The sequence below is a fragment of the Salarias fasciatus genome, chromosome 1 (assembly GCF_902148845.1).
Source record: "Salarias fasciatus chromosome 1, fSalaFa1.1, whole genome shotgun sequence".
NCBI classification, from domain to species: Eukaryota; Metazoa; Chordata; class Actinopteri; order Blenniiformes; family Blenniidae; genus Salarias; species Salarias fasciatus.
In genome coordinates this window covers 36,119,159-36,139,810 of record NC_043745.1, presented here as the reverse complement: position 1 = coordinate 36,139,810, position 20,652 = coordinate 36,119,159, and the positions used below count along the sequence as shown (strand labels likewise).

Here is a 20,652-nt window from a genome sequence, read left to right as displayed (position 1 = left end):
CCACAGTGCACAGGAGGAGACAGAAAGATGGCGGACCTCAGGAAAATCTGTCCTGAGTCTTCGCCCTGCCGTGTCAACTACTCTCGAAAGACAACGTTTCAGGGGAGGCTTTTTATCCTTCTCTGCGTACTCATAGTGGATTCCGGTGGAGCCACGACCCACTGGGTTGTCACGGAGGATGGGAAAATCCAACAGCAAGTATGACAGCTCGTTGACCCGCTAATGCTTAACGTTAGGTGGCTAGCTTTGGAAAGCTAACCATTTTTCTTTGGCGCTCATCTAAACGTTTATCGCCAACATAAGTTCAGTATCTATCATGACTTAACAGGACTCCTTTGCTAACTAAGGTGTTGTTTGACACGCAGGGAGAAAGTGGTTTTAAAAAAAAAACGATATGGCTGTACTTGTTTGGCTAAGTCAGCTAGCTTATAATCAAACAAGTTATCTTGTCGTTGTGTTTGGGACAGTTGGAAATTATCAACCTGTTCCAGACGCATGACAACATCTGCATATAATCATGTCAGAGTTAACGTGGGGGTTGGTAACCAATCGCCGGCACAAGTCTCCTTGTGTTTTTATGTATCCACCTTGTATGGAAGTCAAATTCCAAACTGACAAGTTGGACGAACTCTTTATACTTGAATCCATAGAACTCGATTTTCCAGTCATATCCATAATTTAGGATCAGTTGTGTATCGTTTACCTGATTAAAATGCATCCTTTTTTTTTATTTCAGGTGGACTCCCCTCTGAATCTGAAACACCCACATGATGTTGTAATATTCATGCGGCAAGAGACTCGAGTTAACTACCTCAAGAGGTTGGAGGTATGTTGATGTTGCTTTGTGGTACCTCTGTGTTTTCATGTATAATAGTCAAGATTGTTTGTTTTGGTAGTATAGATTACAATTGAAACACTTTTTTAATCCCACAGGGAATTTTTTTCAAAGCGTTGCTCCTCACAGAATCAGTAGAAATGAAAGATGATTATCAAATAAGACAGGATAAAATGAATAAATAATAATATATGTCAGCCTTACTGTAACTAACACACAGAACGGAATAAATTAACGTAAACACCCCAAATAAAAGAGGTGTAGTCTTATTGCCATAAGAAGGAAAGATCTGTGGTGCTCTGTACTGCATTTTGGTGGAATTAGTCTGTTTGAAGGTGCCCGTGCTGTTGACCAGGACATTGCTCGAGATGGACTGCATTTTGGACCGTATCCTCTGCCCTGAGACCACCTGAACCGAGTCCATCTCCACTTTCACTGTGTCAGTGGCCTCTCTGATTAGTTTGTTGAGCCTGTTGGTGTCGACCACCCTCAGCCTGCTGCTCCAGCATGCAACACCACCGAGGATCGCGCTCGCCACCACAGACTCATTGAACACCTTCAGCAGAGTGGGACAGGTCGTCTAAAAAAAATCAGAGACTGCTTTAGCCTCTTTTGTAAAGGGCTTCAGTGTCTTTAACCCAGTCCCGTTTATTGTCAGTGTATACCTTCAGATATTTGAAGTCCTTTGCACTGTCCAAACTGACCCAGTGGATCGATAAGATCATAGTAATGTTGTCACCTATAGATATACTGTGCTTGAAATCTGGCAAGCAAGTTTTCTACAGCCAAAAGGCAGTAGGATCTCATGTTGCAAATGTTGGGTCTTCACCTGTTTAAATGGCTTTGCTGATATTTTCACAGAAGCAGCTAGTGGCTCAGAAAATTCACATTGAAGAGAACGAGGATCGAGACACAGGTCTGGAGCAGAGACACTACAAAGAGGATGCAGACTGCGTGATGGCTAAAGTGCCCCTCGGGGATCTGGATCTGTATGATGGCACTTTCATTGCAATTGAAAGCAAAAATATTAGGTAAGTGTCAAATCAAATTTAAAAAATGAAGAAAAAAATGCTTGAAAATTGACCTGTTTTACTTTTTTTCCTTTTGGATTTAAATAAGATTTTTGAGCAAGAAAGGACCCAGTGCAATGTTTAACAGCATGGGAAACCATTGAGGAAATCATTTATCAACTTTCAAATTGGTCATTTTTCCCATAATAGAACTGTCATTTTTGTCACTGCTGAAAACAACAAATCACATCCTTGCATGTGCTGCATTTTAAATATATAAAGAGGGAAAAAAGTTAAAAGAGAATGATATAATGCCTCACTCACACATTTTACAGACAACAGTCAGTTGTTGAATGCATTGCTCAGCATAATATAAAAGAAAAAGAAAAAAGTACTCTTACTAGTCTTCAGGTCATATTTGACCTAGCAGCCCAACAGACACACACACAGTTTGTTTTGATGAATGATCTTTGACAAAACTAAAACTCTGTTGTGCAGCTTCAGGATGTTCTTTCAGCGCTAAGTACTGCTGACTGTCATTGAGTGCCCCCCAGTATAAACGGGTTTCTACACCGAGCGGGTTTTCTGCACATTTCTTAAACATTTTAGATAAGTAGTTAGAGATTTGTTAGGTAAGTAATTTATAACCTTTACAATACATAAAGAAATAAAATAGTTCAGTAAATTGCTGCTTCAGTTCAGAAAACCAACACGAAGCTGTTTAGTAGGGAAACACACTAGTAGTATCCTATGATTAAACACAGTGTTTCTTTACTTGATAGAGGAAAACAGATATTAACACAGGTTATGATGAATAATAAGTTTATGGTAACGATAATTTGTTTTTCTAAATTCAGTTGGACTGCTTAGTTTTGTGAGGGAGGGTCATTTCTGATATTTGAATACAGAAATTTAATACAGCACAAGAAAACCTTAATCTACAAACACAAAATGCCACTTTTTTTTAAATGGAAAAACTTACACACGAAGCAGTGTCAGTCTCAAATTTCTGGAATTTGTTTTGTAAAAGTTTTTTTTCCCCCACCAATTCATGTAGTAGGCAAACTCGATTGCTGATGTGGCTTGGCAACATGTTTGGATTCGTTGAATCCTCCTTGAATCCTTGAATTTGGCGATAACAAAAACTTTTTCTTGTCTCCAGCTGTGTCTGCTGTGAATGTGAAATGCACAATCTTGACAGTTTCAACATGTTTATATGCTTTGATTCAGCTTTTTTCCACATCGTTTGATTGCCTCACATTATAAGTAGATTATGAAAGACAGGATTGAAATCTTCATCACATGTACATTCGATTGAATTGTGATTGATTTCTTATCTCTGCAGCCCTGAAGACTTTGTGGATTCCCGATCCGCTTTGCCCCCAGATCTAGAAAAGCCAGACTGTGCAAAAGTGTTTGAACTACCTTATAGTATCCATGCTTTTCAACATCTCAGGGTGAGTAAAGGCTGAACTATACATTCTAACTTTGATGAAGCTTATTCTTGCGTTTTGACTCAAACCGATATATTTGAGAGGCTTGCCAAATTCTTCCTTCTTTAATTGCTGTTGGTGATTATATGATGTTTATAGTTCCTCTTCAAACAATCATTCAGTCATGTTTTATCCGAACATCTACTGCAATCTATAGCATCCACCTTCTGCACCAGAGGCCAGGAGCACTGAGGATGAGCTATGAAATAGTTATTTTCTGGCATTATATGCACTGAAGATTCTCAGACTGGAATTAATTTTATGTTAGTCACAATTCATTATTGGAACAAGTTTTCCAGCAATACTCAGGTACAACTATGTGCAGATGACCCCAACTGTGAGAGAGTGTACCTATAGTTTCATTAGAAATGGATACATGCACTGATCCAGGTATTGTGTGTGTGCAATTATTAAATTGTATTATATATGAGTAACTAGAGGCATCCTAAAATGTTTGGTGGTGTAGAAAATTTTTCTTGTCTCATTCAGATCATTCTGGTTGTTTCATTAATGATACATCAGTGACTCAGTTACCAGAGGCCTGTAGCACTGAGGATGAGCTAGGAGATGGTTACTTGCTGACAATAAAAGCCCTTCAGAATCATCCTCAGTAATAAGAAACACATCCTGAGTGCAGTCGGAGATTAAATACAGACACAGACTGGAATAAGCTTCATGTCAATGAATGTCATCTGAACTATTTAGAAGTAAAAACATTTTTGTCAACAAAGCTTCACTTAAAGGCAAAATCAACTGTCTTGTACAGTTTACAAATTCTATTGTAAAAACTGACAGCCCTAACTCAAACGCATCAAACGGTGAACTAATATGAAAACATAGTCATGCTGTCGCAATCAAACGAGAAAACAGTGATCTTCAAACTTTTTGGAATGATTTATGCTAGCCTGGCATGCCAGACTGTCTCTCCATGCTCAGGGATACATGGGGAAACATGTCTTTATATGTGTGGAACACATGAAGTCAGTCTGGCATGCCAGGCTAGATTTATGCACCTGTACTGCCTAAGCAGTATATATTTGATATTATGTGAATCCCAAGCACCTGCTGCACATGGTCTCTTTCATTGATAGTCTTATCTTTATTTATGTTGTTAACTCACTGAGTGGTTAGTGGATTATCTCATTTGTTTGAGTGACATCATAAAAGTGTGCACCTTTTGAGGTTAAAGTGTGTTTTTGTAATGGTAAAGTTGAGTTTGCCCTAATATCAAATGAAGTCTCTTGTTTTTATCAAAAAAAGAAAAGGAAAGTAACGCCTCTCTTTTGTCTCTGTTAGGGTGTGCAGGAGAGGGCAAATTTGACCTCCCCACTTCTTTCAAAGGAGGATCCTATTTTCAGTTCCTTGTCTCACAAAATGGGCCGCAGTGTGGACGAGGTGGGCCATCGCATACATCAAGCTTTACTCAGGGTAAGGTCCACCACGGAGTCCCACGTTCAGCAAAGGCATTTTTCACATAAACGGCAACAAATCAAACAAGTAAGCATGTGACTGGAGCGCCTTGTTCAATCCAGCCAGGTGATGTTTGCAAAAACTGAGTTCTTTTGGAGATCCATTAGTTGGAAAAAGAAAGTGTGTTTGACTTTCTGATTGTCGGTTTCAGAATTCATCATCCTGGGTGCTTTATAACATGGCGTCATTTTACTGGCGCATGAAGAACGAGCCGCAGCGGGCAGTGGACTGTGTCGTGCGCGCGCTGCATTTCTCCCCAAGGTACTCCCAGCACGCTGAAAAAGCTCTCGAGGATTCCACGCAGATATTCCGTTTCTGTCATGAGACTGATCGCAGGTGTCTGTCTGTCTGTTGCTCTTGTAGGCAGCATAAGGATATAGCCCTGGTCAACATGGCCAACGTCCTGCATCGTGCCCATTTCTCAGCAGATGCTGCGATCCTCGCCCATGCCGCCCTCGACCTGACCTCTGACCTTTTCACCAGTCATTATACCTTGGGCAACATTTATGCTGTGAGTTGATAAGAAGCCGTTTTTACTGCAGTGACGGACAGCTTGTGTCAATAAAGCTCAATCTTTTCCCCTGCTTTATTGCCCAATCTTCAGTCACATGATTAGGATGGAATAGCACCACTTCAAAGACTTATATGAACTTAGAAATGAACCCAATTCTATCTCAACAGCACAGCACATCTTAAACTTTTTTCAGCTGTCTTTTGCAAAGACCTGTTGCAAAGATAACAAATAGAGGCACAAATGTTAGAATAAAAAAAATTAAATTAGGATAGTTTTTATTGTCATTGTAGGCAGTACACTAAACAGAATAAAGCTCCCACACCCAGAAAGTAATCAGGGATATTCTGAGTTTACCGAGCTGTAAACCACAAGGCCAATCAGAATTTTTGAGGCTCTGTTAACAACCCCCCCATTTTTTTTTTCCAGCAATGCTTGTATTATTTACACCTATATGTACATTCTGCATTCTTTAAAAATAACTTTTTGTTTACAGTAGACAAGCATGAAAAACAAAAACAAAAGGAAAAAAAAAACTATATTAAACAGCAAATCTAAACAAAGACGAGGTAAACAACAGCTACGGTGTCACAGGAGGGCCATAATAAAACAGACAATGAGAAATCCTGCCAGTCCAATCTGCTGTGTCACATTAGTGCACTCTCAAACTGCGTGGTGTTTAGCTCATCTCAGCGCACAGGTGATGTTGCTTCATTTTAGCTGTGAGCTAACGCCCAGCAGGAATCCTGCCATCAGGTATTGACGACTCGCTCCGTACAGAAAGCCCCACCCAAAGCCATTTCATTGACTGCTCAGTCCTTGAGTGAAAGCAAAAGCAAAATGGAAATGGAAAAGGAATAAGAAAAAGTAAAGGGAAAAGGAAACGCAAAAGAAATGGAAAAACAAAACTAAAAGCAAAGAAAAAATGTATGTATTTCTGATTATATTTACATATTTATTTCCTTATTTTTAAACGGGTTTATTTTCACTTGTTCTTTTATTTATTTCTCTCCATATTTACACATTTATGCCATTATTTTTTTTAACAGATTTATATTTAATTATGGCACTCCTGTGACTCCATAAACCGTAACATTGACAGTCCACTGTTATCAGTGTCTCATAAACAAAGCAGTGTATTTGTGAAACATTTTCTACAAGTATGCATCAACTCATAAATATAAATAACTGCTTGCATATCAGGTACTGAAAATAAAGAAAATTAGATATTGTGTCGTTCACCATAATTAGTCATCTTGATCATCTAATAAGTTTAGGTGTTTAGTATAAACAATAAAAGTCTCCATATATTTGCTGCTTGTCCTCCAGTATATAGGTGATTCTCTGCGATGGAATGTCTTATAACATCTGTCTCAACCACTGAACACAAGTTGGTGCAAAGACACTCTTCCATAGGTGTGCTCTGCATTTTACAAGCTGAGATCTTAAAACTTATTTTTGTTAAAGATTTGAATATTTCTCTGTTTCACAAGAGGTTTTTTTTGTTGAAAAGTGTCAAAAACTGCTCTGTTAGAAAGGTTGCACAGACAAAGCAAACACGCACACGCACACACACACACACACACACACGGGGAAAAGAGAGCCACTACACCACCTCACTGGGATTTTCTTTGTGTCCTATTTAACTGTCTTCTTAGATCATGTTCTTTTTCCTCCACCTCTTGATTCAGTATCTTAGAAGAGAGTGTGATTTGTAGCCACTATTCTTCAATAGAGGCTGATCCTGTCATCAGATCTGTGGTTGAGTTTCAGAGATCCGCAGAATTCAGTTGTCAGCAGTCTCTTTTCTCACTGGTTAGTATTATTAGCAAATACTATTTTCTGATGACAAATCTAGAGTGTGTTCCAAGCCAACAGCCATTAAAGGATTTTTCTATGACAAGGGGATTCAGTTGTCTCACGGGTTTGTTGCCAGACTCGTTTTAGTCTTAACAATTCTCTTTTTACTACTCTCTGAAGCTTTTTACTAACGTACATATTTTTAGCTTCTTTGTGCTCGAGCCGTCACGGCTTGATTTCTTCATGAAACAAACGAGAGTTTGACCTCGGCTGTTTCCCTGCTCTTTATGCCACTTGTGTTGCCTTCTGACCAGATGCTTGGGGAATACAACCACTCAGTGCTGTGCTACGAGCAGGCACTGCAGGCTCAGCCAGGCTTTGAGCAGGCCCTGAGGAGGAAGCACGCTGTGCTTTGTCAGCAAAAGCTGGAGCAGCGCCTGGAAGCCCAGCACAGGTAGACATATACACATTTTCAGTACTTTGTTGCTATTTTTGCTGCCTGCTTTAGATGGAAGTAATACAGGCAACTGGATGAGAGACACTTATAGCTTGAGATTCTGAGTCAGTCCAATTGTAATTTTAATTGCAATTTTTAATCAGTAATTTATTTTGAATAATAAAAATGCCACTTCTGCTCATAATTCTATACAGATGGTCCTATAAGTTAGATTTTGAGTGCCTTTACCTACATGAGTAATTATTGGACAAGGGGAGATTTTTCGTTCAGATTTCTAGCATACCTTAATAAAATACTGATGTAGGAGAGAAGCAGTAAGTATTCTGCCAGATGCCCTGTTTTTGTTTTCTTCACCAACTTTCACATTTTCCTATCTTTTATAGATCCCTGCAGCGGACGCTGAACGAGCTGAAGGAGTACCAGAAGCAGCACGATCACTACCTCCGCCAGCAGGAGGCACTGGACAAACACAAGCTGCTGCAGGAGGAGCAGATCCTGCGCAACATTATACACGAGACCCAGATGGCCAAAGAAGCCCAACTCGGTAGGGCGACATTCACAACGAGTGGATGAAGGCATGATCGGAATGGAAGTGTGCAGCTCATGTAACCATGGAATCTCGGTAGTCTGTGGAGCCTTTGACCAACTGGAAAGATGCTGATTGCTTTTGATCAAGAAATTTATCCACAATTTGGTAGTTGAGCAAATTACGATTCCAAGTTGTCAAAGCTCAAAACCCAGGTGTAAAATCCTGGTTCCGGAGGGCCACAGTCCTATATTTCACCTGTTCAAACACAATTGTAATACTGCGCTCAATATTGGGCTCTCTGTGGAGATTAGTGATGACACATTTATTGAATTAGTGAGGTTTGTTGTGAGGACATTGAAAACCTGCAAAACTTTCTCTGCAGAGAAATTGTTCATCTGATTTCTCTGAAGAGGCAAGTTAACTGGTTTACTTCAGGAAGTAGAGCTCCCAGAAAGACATGATAGGCTGAAGAGAAGCTCTAGTAAGGAAGTTTGAACCGTGTGTCACATGAAAGAAATCACACACGACTTTGCTTTGCCTCGTATGTCACATTTCTTCCATTGACATTCATCAGTAGTTCCTGTAGTGCGTTGCAGCACTTTCAGTATCATGTTTCTCGTATGTTTCAGGGAACCATCAGATGTGTCGCCTGGGACAACAGCAGCGCAATCTTTACTGCCCTTTTGACCTGCCTGTGCGTTATCACCGGGGTGATCTGTTTGAACACGTCCATTATGTCCAAGTAAGTTTGAAAGTGTGAGATGTTTTGCCACAGTTCCGGTTATTGAGGGCTGTTTTCCACATACTATTCATAGTTAAGATGAGCTACACATATGAACTGCAGGGAGTGACAGGCCTCACTCAGAGACCCTCAGTTGTAAATTATTGGCAGTGGGATTTGAACTTCAGGTCTCAACCTTACTTATCTAATCTCAAGACCCATGTGGAATTGCATTGTGTCGATGAAGGTGTGAACAAAACAGACACTGCTACAATTTCAGACATGATCTCCACCATCTTAACTAAATAGAATAATTGTATTGGTGGGATTTTTAGCCTTTCTTAATTTGCGTAGGCAAGATTTATTTAGTTGTCACACAGCAGCACGAGTGCAGCAACATTAGTGAACCCATTCCTAGACCAAGAGCTTCAGTCATTGTGTTATCTATTCCTCCAGCTGCCTCTAGACACCATCTTGAGGTGTAAACGTATGTTGCAGTACAAGATGGGTTGCTACATGTCGTCAAAAATAAATAAAACAAAACCTCTGAACCGTGAGGACGTAACCCTCATCTTATGAGCATCAAATCAGGAGCCTTCAACATAATCAGTGAAATTCATTCTGTTTGAAGAACTTTGAGTTTCACCACATTTGTTTGAATGTAACCAGTGATTTTGGAAGGACCTCTTCAAGGTCACTGACCCTGAAAAACAAGAGTTCCCTCTATTGCACAATCACTACGTTTACATGAAGCTAATATTCGGGTTCAGGTCAATATCTGGGTTTCTGAAACATTCGGAAAACCCCGTTTACATGCTTTAACAGACAGAGAGTTACCCCATATCTCCCTTTCCAAACCACGGCGCACGTCATAAATAACTGAATCGTGTCCTCAAAACAAAACAGCTCTGACCGGAGCGGCTTTGTGTTGCCAGATTGGGTGGGGTTTCCGCCAAAGCAAGCTTCTTTTTTTTAACACGTCGGATGGGTTGATTAAATGATTATGTGATATGACGTGTTTTTTTTTTTTTTCATACAAATATGGTTTTAACATGCATTTTCAACCAAGATGGCGGTTTGGGCTGCTTTCTACGAGTTTCAGATTTTTTTTTACGGGCTAGATCGACAGATCTGGCAACCTCCTCCAGTGGACTGCAGAGGCACCGCAGACAGTGCTGCGGTGATTCTGTTCTGTAGACAGAACGGTTGTTCTGTGGTACATGCTTTTTCTGCAGGCCATACAAATCGCTGACTTTCAGAAGGAAGCATGTGCGGTGTGCGCACTCAGAATAACAGTTTGTATCGTGCGTTATGGAAGCCTCACACGGTCAAAAGTGTGGTTGAGCTGCATATTTCCAGTGAGTTTTGCGCCTACTCGTTGCTGGACTCAAAAGACCATGATTCATTGCGGATGGAGCATGCGCAGAGCCAAAAACAATGTCCCGTTACCCGGTATCTGTTTACACGGCGGCACTTTCGGGTTTGAAAAGGAGTAACCCAGCGGTCTTTTTCAGGTTTTTAAAATGTCGAACATGAGCTTTTTCGGGTTTTTGCTGGTGTTTACATGGCCACGCACTACTGGGTTATTGCCAATATTCGAGTTTGAAAAGGGTTATTGGCTGAATCTAAACATACTCAATGTAAATATCTTTAAATTACCAGTTGCTGAAATTATCAATTACCAGATCTCTAGATTAGACCTTTTTCTGTGCTTATTGAAGAAGATGGGAGTTGCTTGAGTGACATAAAGAAATTAATCAGTGGAAATGTACATAGCTTACTGTGTGAACTGCATGCAGTCAGAATTCAAGGTGATGCTTTCGACCCTGGTTCTTCTCACTTTGTGTTTCTTTTTTGATAGTTTGGAGAGGAGGTGTCTGTGGCGTCCAGCGTGGCTCTTGTGTCAGAGCGCAATGCGAACCAGACGACCCCCGGCCCCCAGCTCCATCCCTCTGTGTCCGGGGACAAGGACCCTGCTGCTGCCCTTTGGGGAAACCACCAAGATAATACAGAGGTTTGATGGCAGATTTAGAAACACCAACTTAGTTACCAAAATGTGATCACTTGATGAGCCTTGATAGCTCTGCAGATCCTCTGGCTCCTCATTTTCAATCTTAGAGGTTTTTGTATGAACATTTCTGTGCTTATTTACCAGGAGTAGTCAAGTTAAGGCATTATTGTCTGCTTTTGAAGATGATTTCTTCAACACTAACAATTTTGGTTTTGTTTTGTTTTATAAATATTGTAAATTAAAGATTTTTCTCTGTCTTTTCTGTATTTGATACTGTTTGATACGGTGTAGTGTTGTGTTTCTGCTTCAGGATATCCAAAAGATGTTGTGGCCTCAGAGGACTGACTGTGCTCATGAGTACCCCAGCGTACCTCCCGCAAACCTTCTGCCGACCTACTACCTTCCCCCTGAAACTCAGGGTTTGAGGTTAATGCAGATTTCAAAATACACACAATTTTGGAAAAACTTGGTAGCAGCATGGTTACCAAGGACTGAAAACAAGCACTTATACAATTGCGAAGCTGCAGTTATTCTTCTACAATTGCCACATGTAAAAGATGAGTGAATAAGATGTGTCTGTCTTGTTTGCTCAGCCCCGTGGCGTCTCTTCTTTACGGGAGCAGCAGTCTTTCTCAGACTGTTGCTCTGCCAGACTGCGGTCCCTCCCCCCAGCCGTACCCCGCCCTGTTGCCTGCTTCACTGGAGTGGACCCTTGAAGAGAAGGAGCTGTCAGATCCCTTTGCCTCCGAGGTATCTGTCTGGATGTTTGTTCACATAAATGCACAACTATAGATTGATTTGTGATGTGTTCCCATCCGAGTATTGTCTGCACAGGAGAACATCCAGTCACGGATATTACTCCTTCCTTTTACAGATATTGCAGCTTCGCAGCGGAGGATCAACACTGGAGCAAATTGGCTACAAAATAGCTCAAGCTATGAAACAAGTGAGAGAATGTTTAACTTCTATATTCTCAGAGTATCACTACACTTTATTTTTACTACTTTATGTAATATATTGGAGATCATACATCTGTAGAAAATGATTATAGTGTTTCTGTTTTAGTTGTTATAGGGCTGCACGATTATGGCCAAAATGATAATCACGATTGTTTTTGTCAATATTGTAATCACGATTATTCATTATGTTAAATAAAAAATACCTTTTTATTGCACTTTTTTTTTTTGAATAAACAAGTCTTGAAATTGAAGACGTGCGTCTTCAGCACTTCAGCAAAGTCGAGCGTGTATGCGCACAAAATCGAAGATGTTTTAATTTGAATCTAAACAACTATTTTGGACCATTTCAATGTTGTGAACGATCACTTTTCCTTAGAAACGAACATGTAGAAGCCCCGACTGTAAGTATGTTCGTTTTTTACAGTTATTCTGAAACTGAATTGAATGATCCTCATTTGGTCTCTGATCAAGCCCCGATACCCAAAACTTCTCAGAATGGATGTTGAGGTCTAGCGCTGTTGACGTGTGAATAGAACCAACAGTGTAGAGAGTGGTAAAAAAAAAGAAAAAAAAAGTCAAAATGCACTGTACAAGTAAAGTTTTAATGAATTGTTGTAACACGGCTAACCGAAGTGTTTTTGTGCCTGTAGACCACTTTACCCCGCTGGCAGGTCCTTAACGAAGCTGCCCTGTTCTGGAGGGCTAAAGGCAACGGCAGCCGGGCCCTGCAGTGCCTGCGACAAGTGTTGAGCTCAGCCCCGCCTTCCCACCGCCACCTGCCCCTCACCAACGCCGCTAACCTGCTGCTACACTACGGCCTGACCTCCCATGCACAAACCCTGCTGGAGCATGCACTGGCACTCAATTCATCAGAGGTACAGTCACATCAGCTGAAAACCATACAGTTTTGATATGCTATGATTGACTTTTGCGTTTTAATTTACAGAGAACATTTACTTATGGTGTTGAGTCACCTGGAAAAACAGTCCAACATGGACGTCTGCCCCTGTGAATATCTGTGTACTGTACCGTTGTTAATGTTCAAAGTGTATTGTTATCAGCTTGATTACAAAAAACAACAGCCTCAGCTCCTGACCCTACATGCTGAACTACTTGTTTTTTGGCATCCCCCAGGAAACTGACATTACTTTCTAAATGTTGTGGAAATGCAAGAGTTTCCTGACATGAAAGAAACCATGCATTTTTTTAATTGAAATGCTGTCGTGTAAACAGGGCCTCGCACACACACTCACCCACTCACCTACTCACCCTCCCAGTTGTTTTACCTCCATTGTTTCTGGGCTGAGCGACTGCTGCCCCAAAACCGTCTGAAACTTTGCTCTGGCCAGCTCAAAAATCTGTTGCTGTATTTGTTTGTATAAACACTTCAGGTTATTTTAAAAAGCATTTCTTTTCTTGCCATTGCAAGTTTAGTTCGGTGCTGTGCTACTTTTTACTGCATAGTTCTGACCCCAGCTAACTTTTAAATGCTGTGTCATATTCACACTTTGCTGACTGAGTGCATTTTTTATGGCCACACACTTAACCCGTTTCCACTTGTTATATGTCCAGCAGTATATTGTGTCATGTCACAAAGACGTTCTCAAGGTGTTTCCAGGAACGTTTGAATTCAGTGAATTCAGTCATCTGGCCATATCAACCTCAAAGTGTGCCTTGGGAAAAATTTAAAGCGTTGGTGTGTGGCCAAAAAAACAATCTGTGGAGTCTGCAAGATGCTGTCGAGTCGGCGCGCTCTGAAATCGATGAGGAACATTTCCAACATCTTGTTAAATCAAACCGCTGATGGACAAAAAACAGAAAAATCAGGGCTCGCGTAGGTAAAAAGGGTGAATGCGAATAATGTGCCAATCCAGGAACCACAGGTAGAACAGATGTACTATCTAAACGTGATCAAGCGTGGCAGGAAGTGGCAGTAGAGAAGCCAACATCTCATTCAGTCGCCACACATTGCAGAAGTCGGTTTGTACATGCATTTGCTGATAAGTTGTTCTTGTAACATGGTGGACTTCCCATTTCATTTACTGTCTGCTCATTGCATTAATTATAAAATGTTCAGTTTCACAAATTGAGTGATGACGCCTCTTTATGTTTGTTCCCCACCTCAGCCTCACACCCAGCTCAGCCTGGTGAGCGTGCAGTTGGCCCAGGGTAACGTGACGGGCGCTCTGGCGTTGTTCCGCCACATCCTGGAGACGGCCCTGTCCTCCTCCTCTTCCTTCACATCGTTCGCCGACTGCCAGCAGTGCCGCAGCAGCCTGCCTCTGCTGCGCTGTCTCCAGTTCTACCCCTTCCTGTACAACCTGTCACAGCGGCAGCCCTGCTCACGTGAGTCGCCTCAGCATGCCGATCGTGACGATGAGAAACAGTACATAAGTAAATGCATCAGTTAAAAAAAAAAAAAGTGAGTCCATTTACATGATTATTATTAAGACTAGCTGTCCTTCGCTTAATTTTGCATTTCACAGATCTGTTGCTGATTCCTCCATCAACTTTGTTGTTTTAGAATTACTGACTTAAAGTCAGTCTGAAATTCTTCCTCACTCAATAGAACCTGAACATCATAGTTCATTCACTTTGCAGTTTCTATTTCTTCATTCCATTTTGTCATTGATCAAGATACAATCTGAAGCTGTTTAACAGCCATACTAGATTGAACATGGTGGCTGAAGGCTCCAAATGGTTTCACCAATCAGCATTTTTCTGCACACAACCCGACAGAACTCTGGTAAACCAGGGTTCATCAAATTCCCAGGTTAATGATACAAGTTCAATTGAAAATGAAGTTTAAAAAAAGGCTAAAAGTAGAAATAAATGGCATTCAATGTTTTAGTACCCATTTTAATAAGCTTACCAGCTAGTCACGCATTGTCATATCAGAATCAGTCTAACTTTCTTCCCAGATTCAGATAATAAATAAGAGTAAAAACAGGATATTTTTATAGTGTCTTGGCAAAAAAAAAAAAAAAAAATACCAGAAAACTGTTTCTCGTGTGACTCACTACTGCCATCGAGTGCAGAAAGATTTGCTTCACATAAATCTGACACACTGTAGGTTTTTATAAGTGTTTAAACAGAAGCGACTAATTTTGCAAGCTTGCTACCAGGAAAGTCTTTCCAAAGTCGAGAAGCCCTTATGATAAAAGTACAACTGCAGTGAAATGTTTAGCCTCGACTTTGAAATAACCACAGGGGACCCGCCCAAGAGTGTCAGACTGCAAACTGGCACATATGAGGTCAGTGTTTCTATAATATAGGACAAGGGAAGACTGGGGTGTATTTTAAGGCTAATTACTGGAATCCTGCAGTGTTTTCTGCCAGTGGATGGAAAGTATGTGATGTCGGTTAAATGCAAGGAGCTTCCACGCTGGTGAATTTAAAGGAGATGTAAGGGAATAGCGTATGATTTGCACAAGAAAGGAGGTAGTTGCAATAGTCTCAGCTTATTTTCGTGAATGAATTCATCCACACCTTAGTGAAACTATAATGACTTGAGACCGTTCACCTGTTTTTGCTGGGTTATACAGGAACACTTTTTAAAACTCCCATTTCAACTTTAAATCTCCAAGACATAAAGAAACTGAAGAATCTGAATCAGACTACAACCACTGAAAATCTGAGCCTGAATCTCCAAAATGCGCCGAGGAACCAAGTCTGCTTTGAACACAGAGCATCTCAATAAGGTCTAATTCCACTCATGATAATTCAATTTACAGTTTACATTAATTAATAAAAAAAAAAAAAAAATAGCTTTTAACTCAGCAGCTTTTCACACCATGTCTACAGTTGTATTTCAACTGAACATAGGTCAGATATAAGAATAAAACAAGATTAAAGCAAAGAGAAATTACTCTTCTTTGTGCTGACTGCTGATAAGCTTCAACCAACGACAAGAACTGATCTTTCTTGTGTATACAGGCAGTAATTTCCAATCTTTAGGTCAGGGTTGTCACAAAATAAGGCCCATGGGCCAAAACCAGCCCACAAACAGCTCCAATCCGGCCGTCAAACCAGAATGTCTGAGAAAACTTTTTTTGGAACAAATTTCTGAAGACAAGCAAACACAACATTGAGACCCGAGCTGAGATATTGGTTCCAAGAAAGCTAGCAAACTAGCATTAGCCTCAAAGCCATGCTGTCAGAGTGAGCTTGTAAAACATGCATAATGCAACAGCTATAGGAAAAGTTAGTTGGACATTTCACTGTTTTTTTTTGTTTTTTTTTGCCAGAAAGTGAAATTAAAATCAGCTTTATGTCATGTTATCTCAACATGAGCTCAATTGACTTCGACGCCCCTGATTCAGCTCACAGAAAATACTGACTAAATCCACTTTAGTAAAGTACCTGCAAGCTCCTAATTTGTGAGGGGTTTTTTTTTCCTTTCATTGGGTCCAAATGTTGCTGCATTCAGCTAAAGTCAGACAGTGAGCTTAATACACAAACTCTTCCAATGTCATCTCCTGCAATTTAGAAAATACAACTCAAAACAAGTTTGCTCGCTGTTCCTGTTGTGAACAGAAGCTGCACCGTCCCTTCATTCACATCAGTTGGAGTGAGCAGAAAAGTGCTCTGAAGTGGAGAAATTTTGCCACTCAATAATTAAAGCTGCAGAAAATAGTTGATGCCAAATTTAGAGGGGACTATATTTTACCCACTAAAGCTAAATATTGCTCCCATAAAGCACACAGAGTGCATGAGTTCACACTAAGCACTTACAAAACATACTCCCACTTCAGGTTTACGGATATGTACAAAATTAACTTTTTAATTGACCACCAACACACGTGCAACAGAAATAAAAAAATAAATAAATAAATTCAGTCTGTCCTTGCAGCTATCGTGTTAATCTTGTCCATGACTTAACTTTTTCCTGCTGATATACAGTTTTTAAACAAACTTCTATTTCTTTTCATTTCATATTTTTGCAATAAATGACGATTGGAAAAGGAACATTTGGAGTTTAAAACAAATGTATTTCTTTGATTGAATTGCACAGGTTTATACAGCAGTACATTCAGAAAGTATTCAATCACCTTCACTTTTTCCACATTTATGTTACACAATATGTCAAGCTTACAAATGAATTTTCAATACTGGTGGCTTCTGGTAGGTGGCCTCTGGGACCACAAAGCGACCATGCAAACACGAGTGAGATTTAATTTTTTTGTCGTTTCAGAGAGCGCTGGCTGCATGGTGGAGGACGACCTCGGTATACAGCTGGAGGAATGGGAGGGCAGTGAGGAGAAACAGGACACCCCTGCTCTTTCTGCCATAGAGGACACTCTACTGTTTGAAAGTGAGAATTTGATTTATTTTGGATTACCCGCCTTTATAAGCTTTATGGTAGCATTGAAAAGTTGCTCCAGGTAACCAGCAGACATGACGTGTCCGCTTGGCCTAACCATGTTGCTTCTTGTTCTCTTCACTATTCAGAGGTGGTCTTGGACAGTAACGGTTCCGGTGAGGCGGCCGGCCAGCAGCAGCCTCCTCCCTCTGCCTCAGAGACGGGGAAACTGGCAGCTTCCTTTGGAGACGGGGCGGAAAAGGAGGAGGAGTGGCAGCTGAAGGAGGACCTGATGGGGGCGTTCGAGGGAGCTCTGGACGTCGGAGGGAAACGAGGCGACCTCCGAGGTATCCGAGTTCTGAAAAACGACCGCGTCATGGGCGCCCGTGCCGGGAGTGGGCCCTGCTTTGGAAACTGCGAGGATGACGAAGGAGCGGAGTGGGTAAGTGTGAAGGCTCTCGCCGAAGTAAGTAAAGTGGGTCAAGAGTAACTCGGTAACATAAGTGTGGTTTGTTGTTGGTTTCCAGATCACCTTCCAGGTGAAACGAGTCAGAAAAGCAAAGGTGGACGGCTCAGAAACGGTTTCCATCTCTGATGACAGTCAGAATGGCGACTTGTCGCCTGGCGGACACTCCGTTCTAGAGATAAGCGGTCCGACTATCCCATCGCCTGGCCCCTCAGGTACCACACCCACCTACGTTCTCCTTTGTTCCAACAGCATCACATGGAAACTAAAAATATTCACCTTTCTGCAGGTCGCTGGAGAGACTACACAAGTCTGGGCTGGCCAGGGCCAGAGGAGTGCCAGCGCACACGGAGGGTAGACCTCACCACTGTGGCCAGTACCTGGTTGGCTGTTTCAGCCAAAAACATCGAGTAAGACCGTCACTGTCCTGACCGTGAGCCCCAGAAATCAAGTCCAGCGTTTTCCTGTTCATGATGCTTATTTTGACATTATCCAATCGCCATCCCTCTTCAGCATCACAGAGCACATAGACTTTGCCACTCCGCTCCAGGAGCCAGCAGCCGAACCTTTATGCAACGCCAACCTGGCAGCCAGCATGCACACCCTGGACCACCTCGCGGGGGTGGCCAATCGAGCCGCCATCCACTACACCGGGGAGAGCCAGCTGCGTGAGGTAGGCCAAGGCGGAGGCCACGGGTCGCAATTAACATGCAAACAGGAGGAGACGCTGCGGTCACCGTTTCATCCAGGAAGCCATGTTTCTCCTCTGGTTTTAAGTAGGGGGAGGAAGCGCGCCCAAGCTGACTCTGGGCAAAGAGCAGGTTACGCCCGGGACCGGTTGGCAGTAGTACTTTGGCAATTTGGAAACCAGAATATTCAAATCAATTGAGGGGTAGCTTCACATGTTCACTGAAAACTTTATTTACACATACTAAAGATCAGTAAAGTCTTTATTGCGAGGGACCACAGGGTGCTGGATCTTTTCTCAGATCACATCAGAGCAAAACCTGCTGTGACGATCCTGACATCGAGTGACACCCTGCATACACCACAGCATTTGAAGTGAAAAAGCACCAGTTTTTAACATTTTCATTTCAGGGAAGTTTTGAAAACAGCAGAAACACTGAAAACGTTGTTTGCTGGTGGATTTCAGATCAGTCAGTTATAACTTCTGTGTCTCTTCTTGTCCTCATCCACAGGTTCTGCAGAACCTCGGCAAAGATAAGTTCTCCCCGCAGTCCTTTGAGCAGGTCGGAACGCGCATCGCTAAAGTACTGGAGAAGGTGAAATACTTTCAGATGGTGGAAATGATTTGCTTTGTTGATCTTGATTGGCTGCACGGCACCTATTTACCCTCAATCCTGGTAGTAAAATATTGGGGGGGGTGTTTTTTTACACTCTGTGCTTTCGTACGTTCTTTTAGTTTGATGACTTTATTTGTCAGCAGCATCACTATTTGCTGACTTTCCTTTTTTTTTTTCTTCCCCTGATTTCAATCCCTGAACCTTCAGAATCAAACATCCTGGGTTTTATCCAGCATGGCTGCACTGTACTGGAGGGTGAAAGGTCAAGGCAAGAGGGCCATCGACTGTCTGCGACAGGCCCTCAACTACGCCCCGCATCACATGAAGGCAAGTTCACCAGCCGTCTTCAAGCTACCAACATGTTCTGATCAAAACATGTCAGCATTTTTCTCCTTCTTCTTCCTGAATCTCCCTCCAGGACGTTCCCCTCATCAGCCTGGCCAACATCTTCCAGAACGCTCGGCTGTGGGAGGACGCCCTCACCGTCGCTCGCATGGCCGTGGAAATCGCTCCGCACTTTGTCGTCAACCACTTCACCCTCGCCAACGTCTACATAGCAATGGTAAGGAGCCCAGGCGTTGCAGCAGGAAGCGAACTCGTCCCATCAGAGAGGGGCTTGGAACCAGGTGTGTTTGCGTTGACAGGAGGAGTTTGAGAAAGCCATGCGCTGGTACGAGTCCACCCTGAAGCTGCAGCCGGAGTTCGCCCCCGCCAAAGATCGACTGAGAACCATCCAGTGCTACCTGCTCACCAAGAGGGAGCGCCGTCAGCCGTGATGGAGCCCGGGACGACCCAGTGATCACAGGACAACACCTCACAACGCGCACACACATACACACACTCACATATACACATGAATATCACAAGAAACTCGTATTAAAAAAAAAAAACAAACTTGAAACTGGTGGAACAAAACATATCAGTACACACAAATTTGGGTCCTTTTTTTTAAAAATGTTTTGACGTCTAACGTAACCATGATATTTAGATTTGACACGCAGTCAAACTGTAGGTAACCAGGCCCCTCCACAACAGGACCTTTCATTGTACAAAAAAAAATCTTAAAAGTTGCGACAGTCAAACCAGGTTTTTTTTTTTTTTCTTTTCTCGGTTTGTCTGAATCTAATTGAGCAATATTGTCGAGCTCCAGCTAAACAATAGTGTGATGCAATATTTTTATTGGAACTTGTGCTAATTGGAAGAAATGCTTATAAAGGTTGTTTTTGTTTTTTTTAAAGGCGTTGAAGCATTTTTGATTTAATTCCGTGGCGTCGAAAGTAAAGACCACGTTTTAACTTAATTGTGGATTTTACATGGAAATGGTGGGAAATGATAGTATTTGCTTTAAATATTTTGCAGAGATGGTAAGGAATGTGCTTCCCACTCAGAGGGTAATGGAATGGAACAATAATATGCCCTTGCTATTTTTGCTTCTTGAGATGGGTGGGAATTATCAGTTTTGTTTTTGTTTTTTTGCACTTATTTGGGTTTTTTTTTTTTTTTTTTTTTCCTCCGTATCATTCCTATTTATAATGGGGACCTGCAAAACTGATTCTGCGCCAAGCTAATTTAAGTAAGAATTAAAGTATGCTCTTACATTTGCTTCTTAACTTATGGAAATCATCAGGCAGAATGAAAAGGATTTGCCATTGACCATCTATCCAAAAAGGAAACCTCTAAAAGTGGAATCTGTATTAAATGTACAGTGTTAAAGGTTGTGTGGATTTTGGTTTCTTTCTCTTGCATCACATTCCTTTGTCTTTTTACATACAGACAGTTTAATT

The 20,652-nt window shown here is 41.6% G+C and overlaps 1 protein-coding gene across 1 annotated transcript; it reads left to right on the top strand.

Annotated features, from left to right (window-relative positions):
- The first annotated feature begins 20 nt into the window (after positions 1-20).
- ttc17 (tetratricopeptide repeat domain 17) lies at positions 21-20,502 on the top strand. The gene is made up of 25 exons (XM_030094937.1): positions 21-198; positions 737-826; positions 1,697-1,866; positions 3,191-3,302; positions 4,635-4,766; positions 4,960-5,069; positions 5,172-5,319; positions 7,434-7,573; positions 7,960-8,120; positions 8,735-8,847; positions 10,688-10,840; positions 11,148-11,263; positions 11,431-11,587; positions 11,712-11,783; positions 12,447-12,671; positions 13,923-14,142; positions 16,991-17,110; positions 17,248-17,540; positions 17,626-17,779; positions 17,854-17,974; positions 18,078-18,237; positions 18,764-18,847; positions 19,076-19,195; positions 19,287-19,430; positions 19,513-20,502. The coding sequence occupies exons 1-25, from the start codon at positions 28-30 to the stop codon at positions 19,642-19,644; spliced, it is 3,618 nt and encodes a 1,205-aa protein (XP_029950797.1). The 5' UTR covers positions 21-27; the 3' UTR covers positions 19,645-20,502.
- The last annotated feature ends 150 nt before the right edge of the window (positions 20,503-20,652 follow it).

What these genes read in the sequence shown, in the direction of transcription:
- ttc17 (XM_030094937.1), top strand. Translation starts at nt 28, where the DNA reads ATGGCGGACCTCAGGAAAATCTGTCCTGAGTCTTCGCCCTGCCGTGTC. An exon ending in ACTACCTCAAGAGGTTGGAG is followed by an intron (nt 827 to 1,696) that starts GTATGTTGATGT and finishes ATATTTTCACAG; the next exon opens with AAGCAGCTAGTGGCTCAGAA. An exon ending in CCAACGTCTACATAGCAATG is followed by an intron (nt 19,431 to 19,512) that starts GTAAGGAGCCCA and finishes TTGCGTTGACAG; the next exon opens with GAGGAGTTTGAGAAAGCCAT.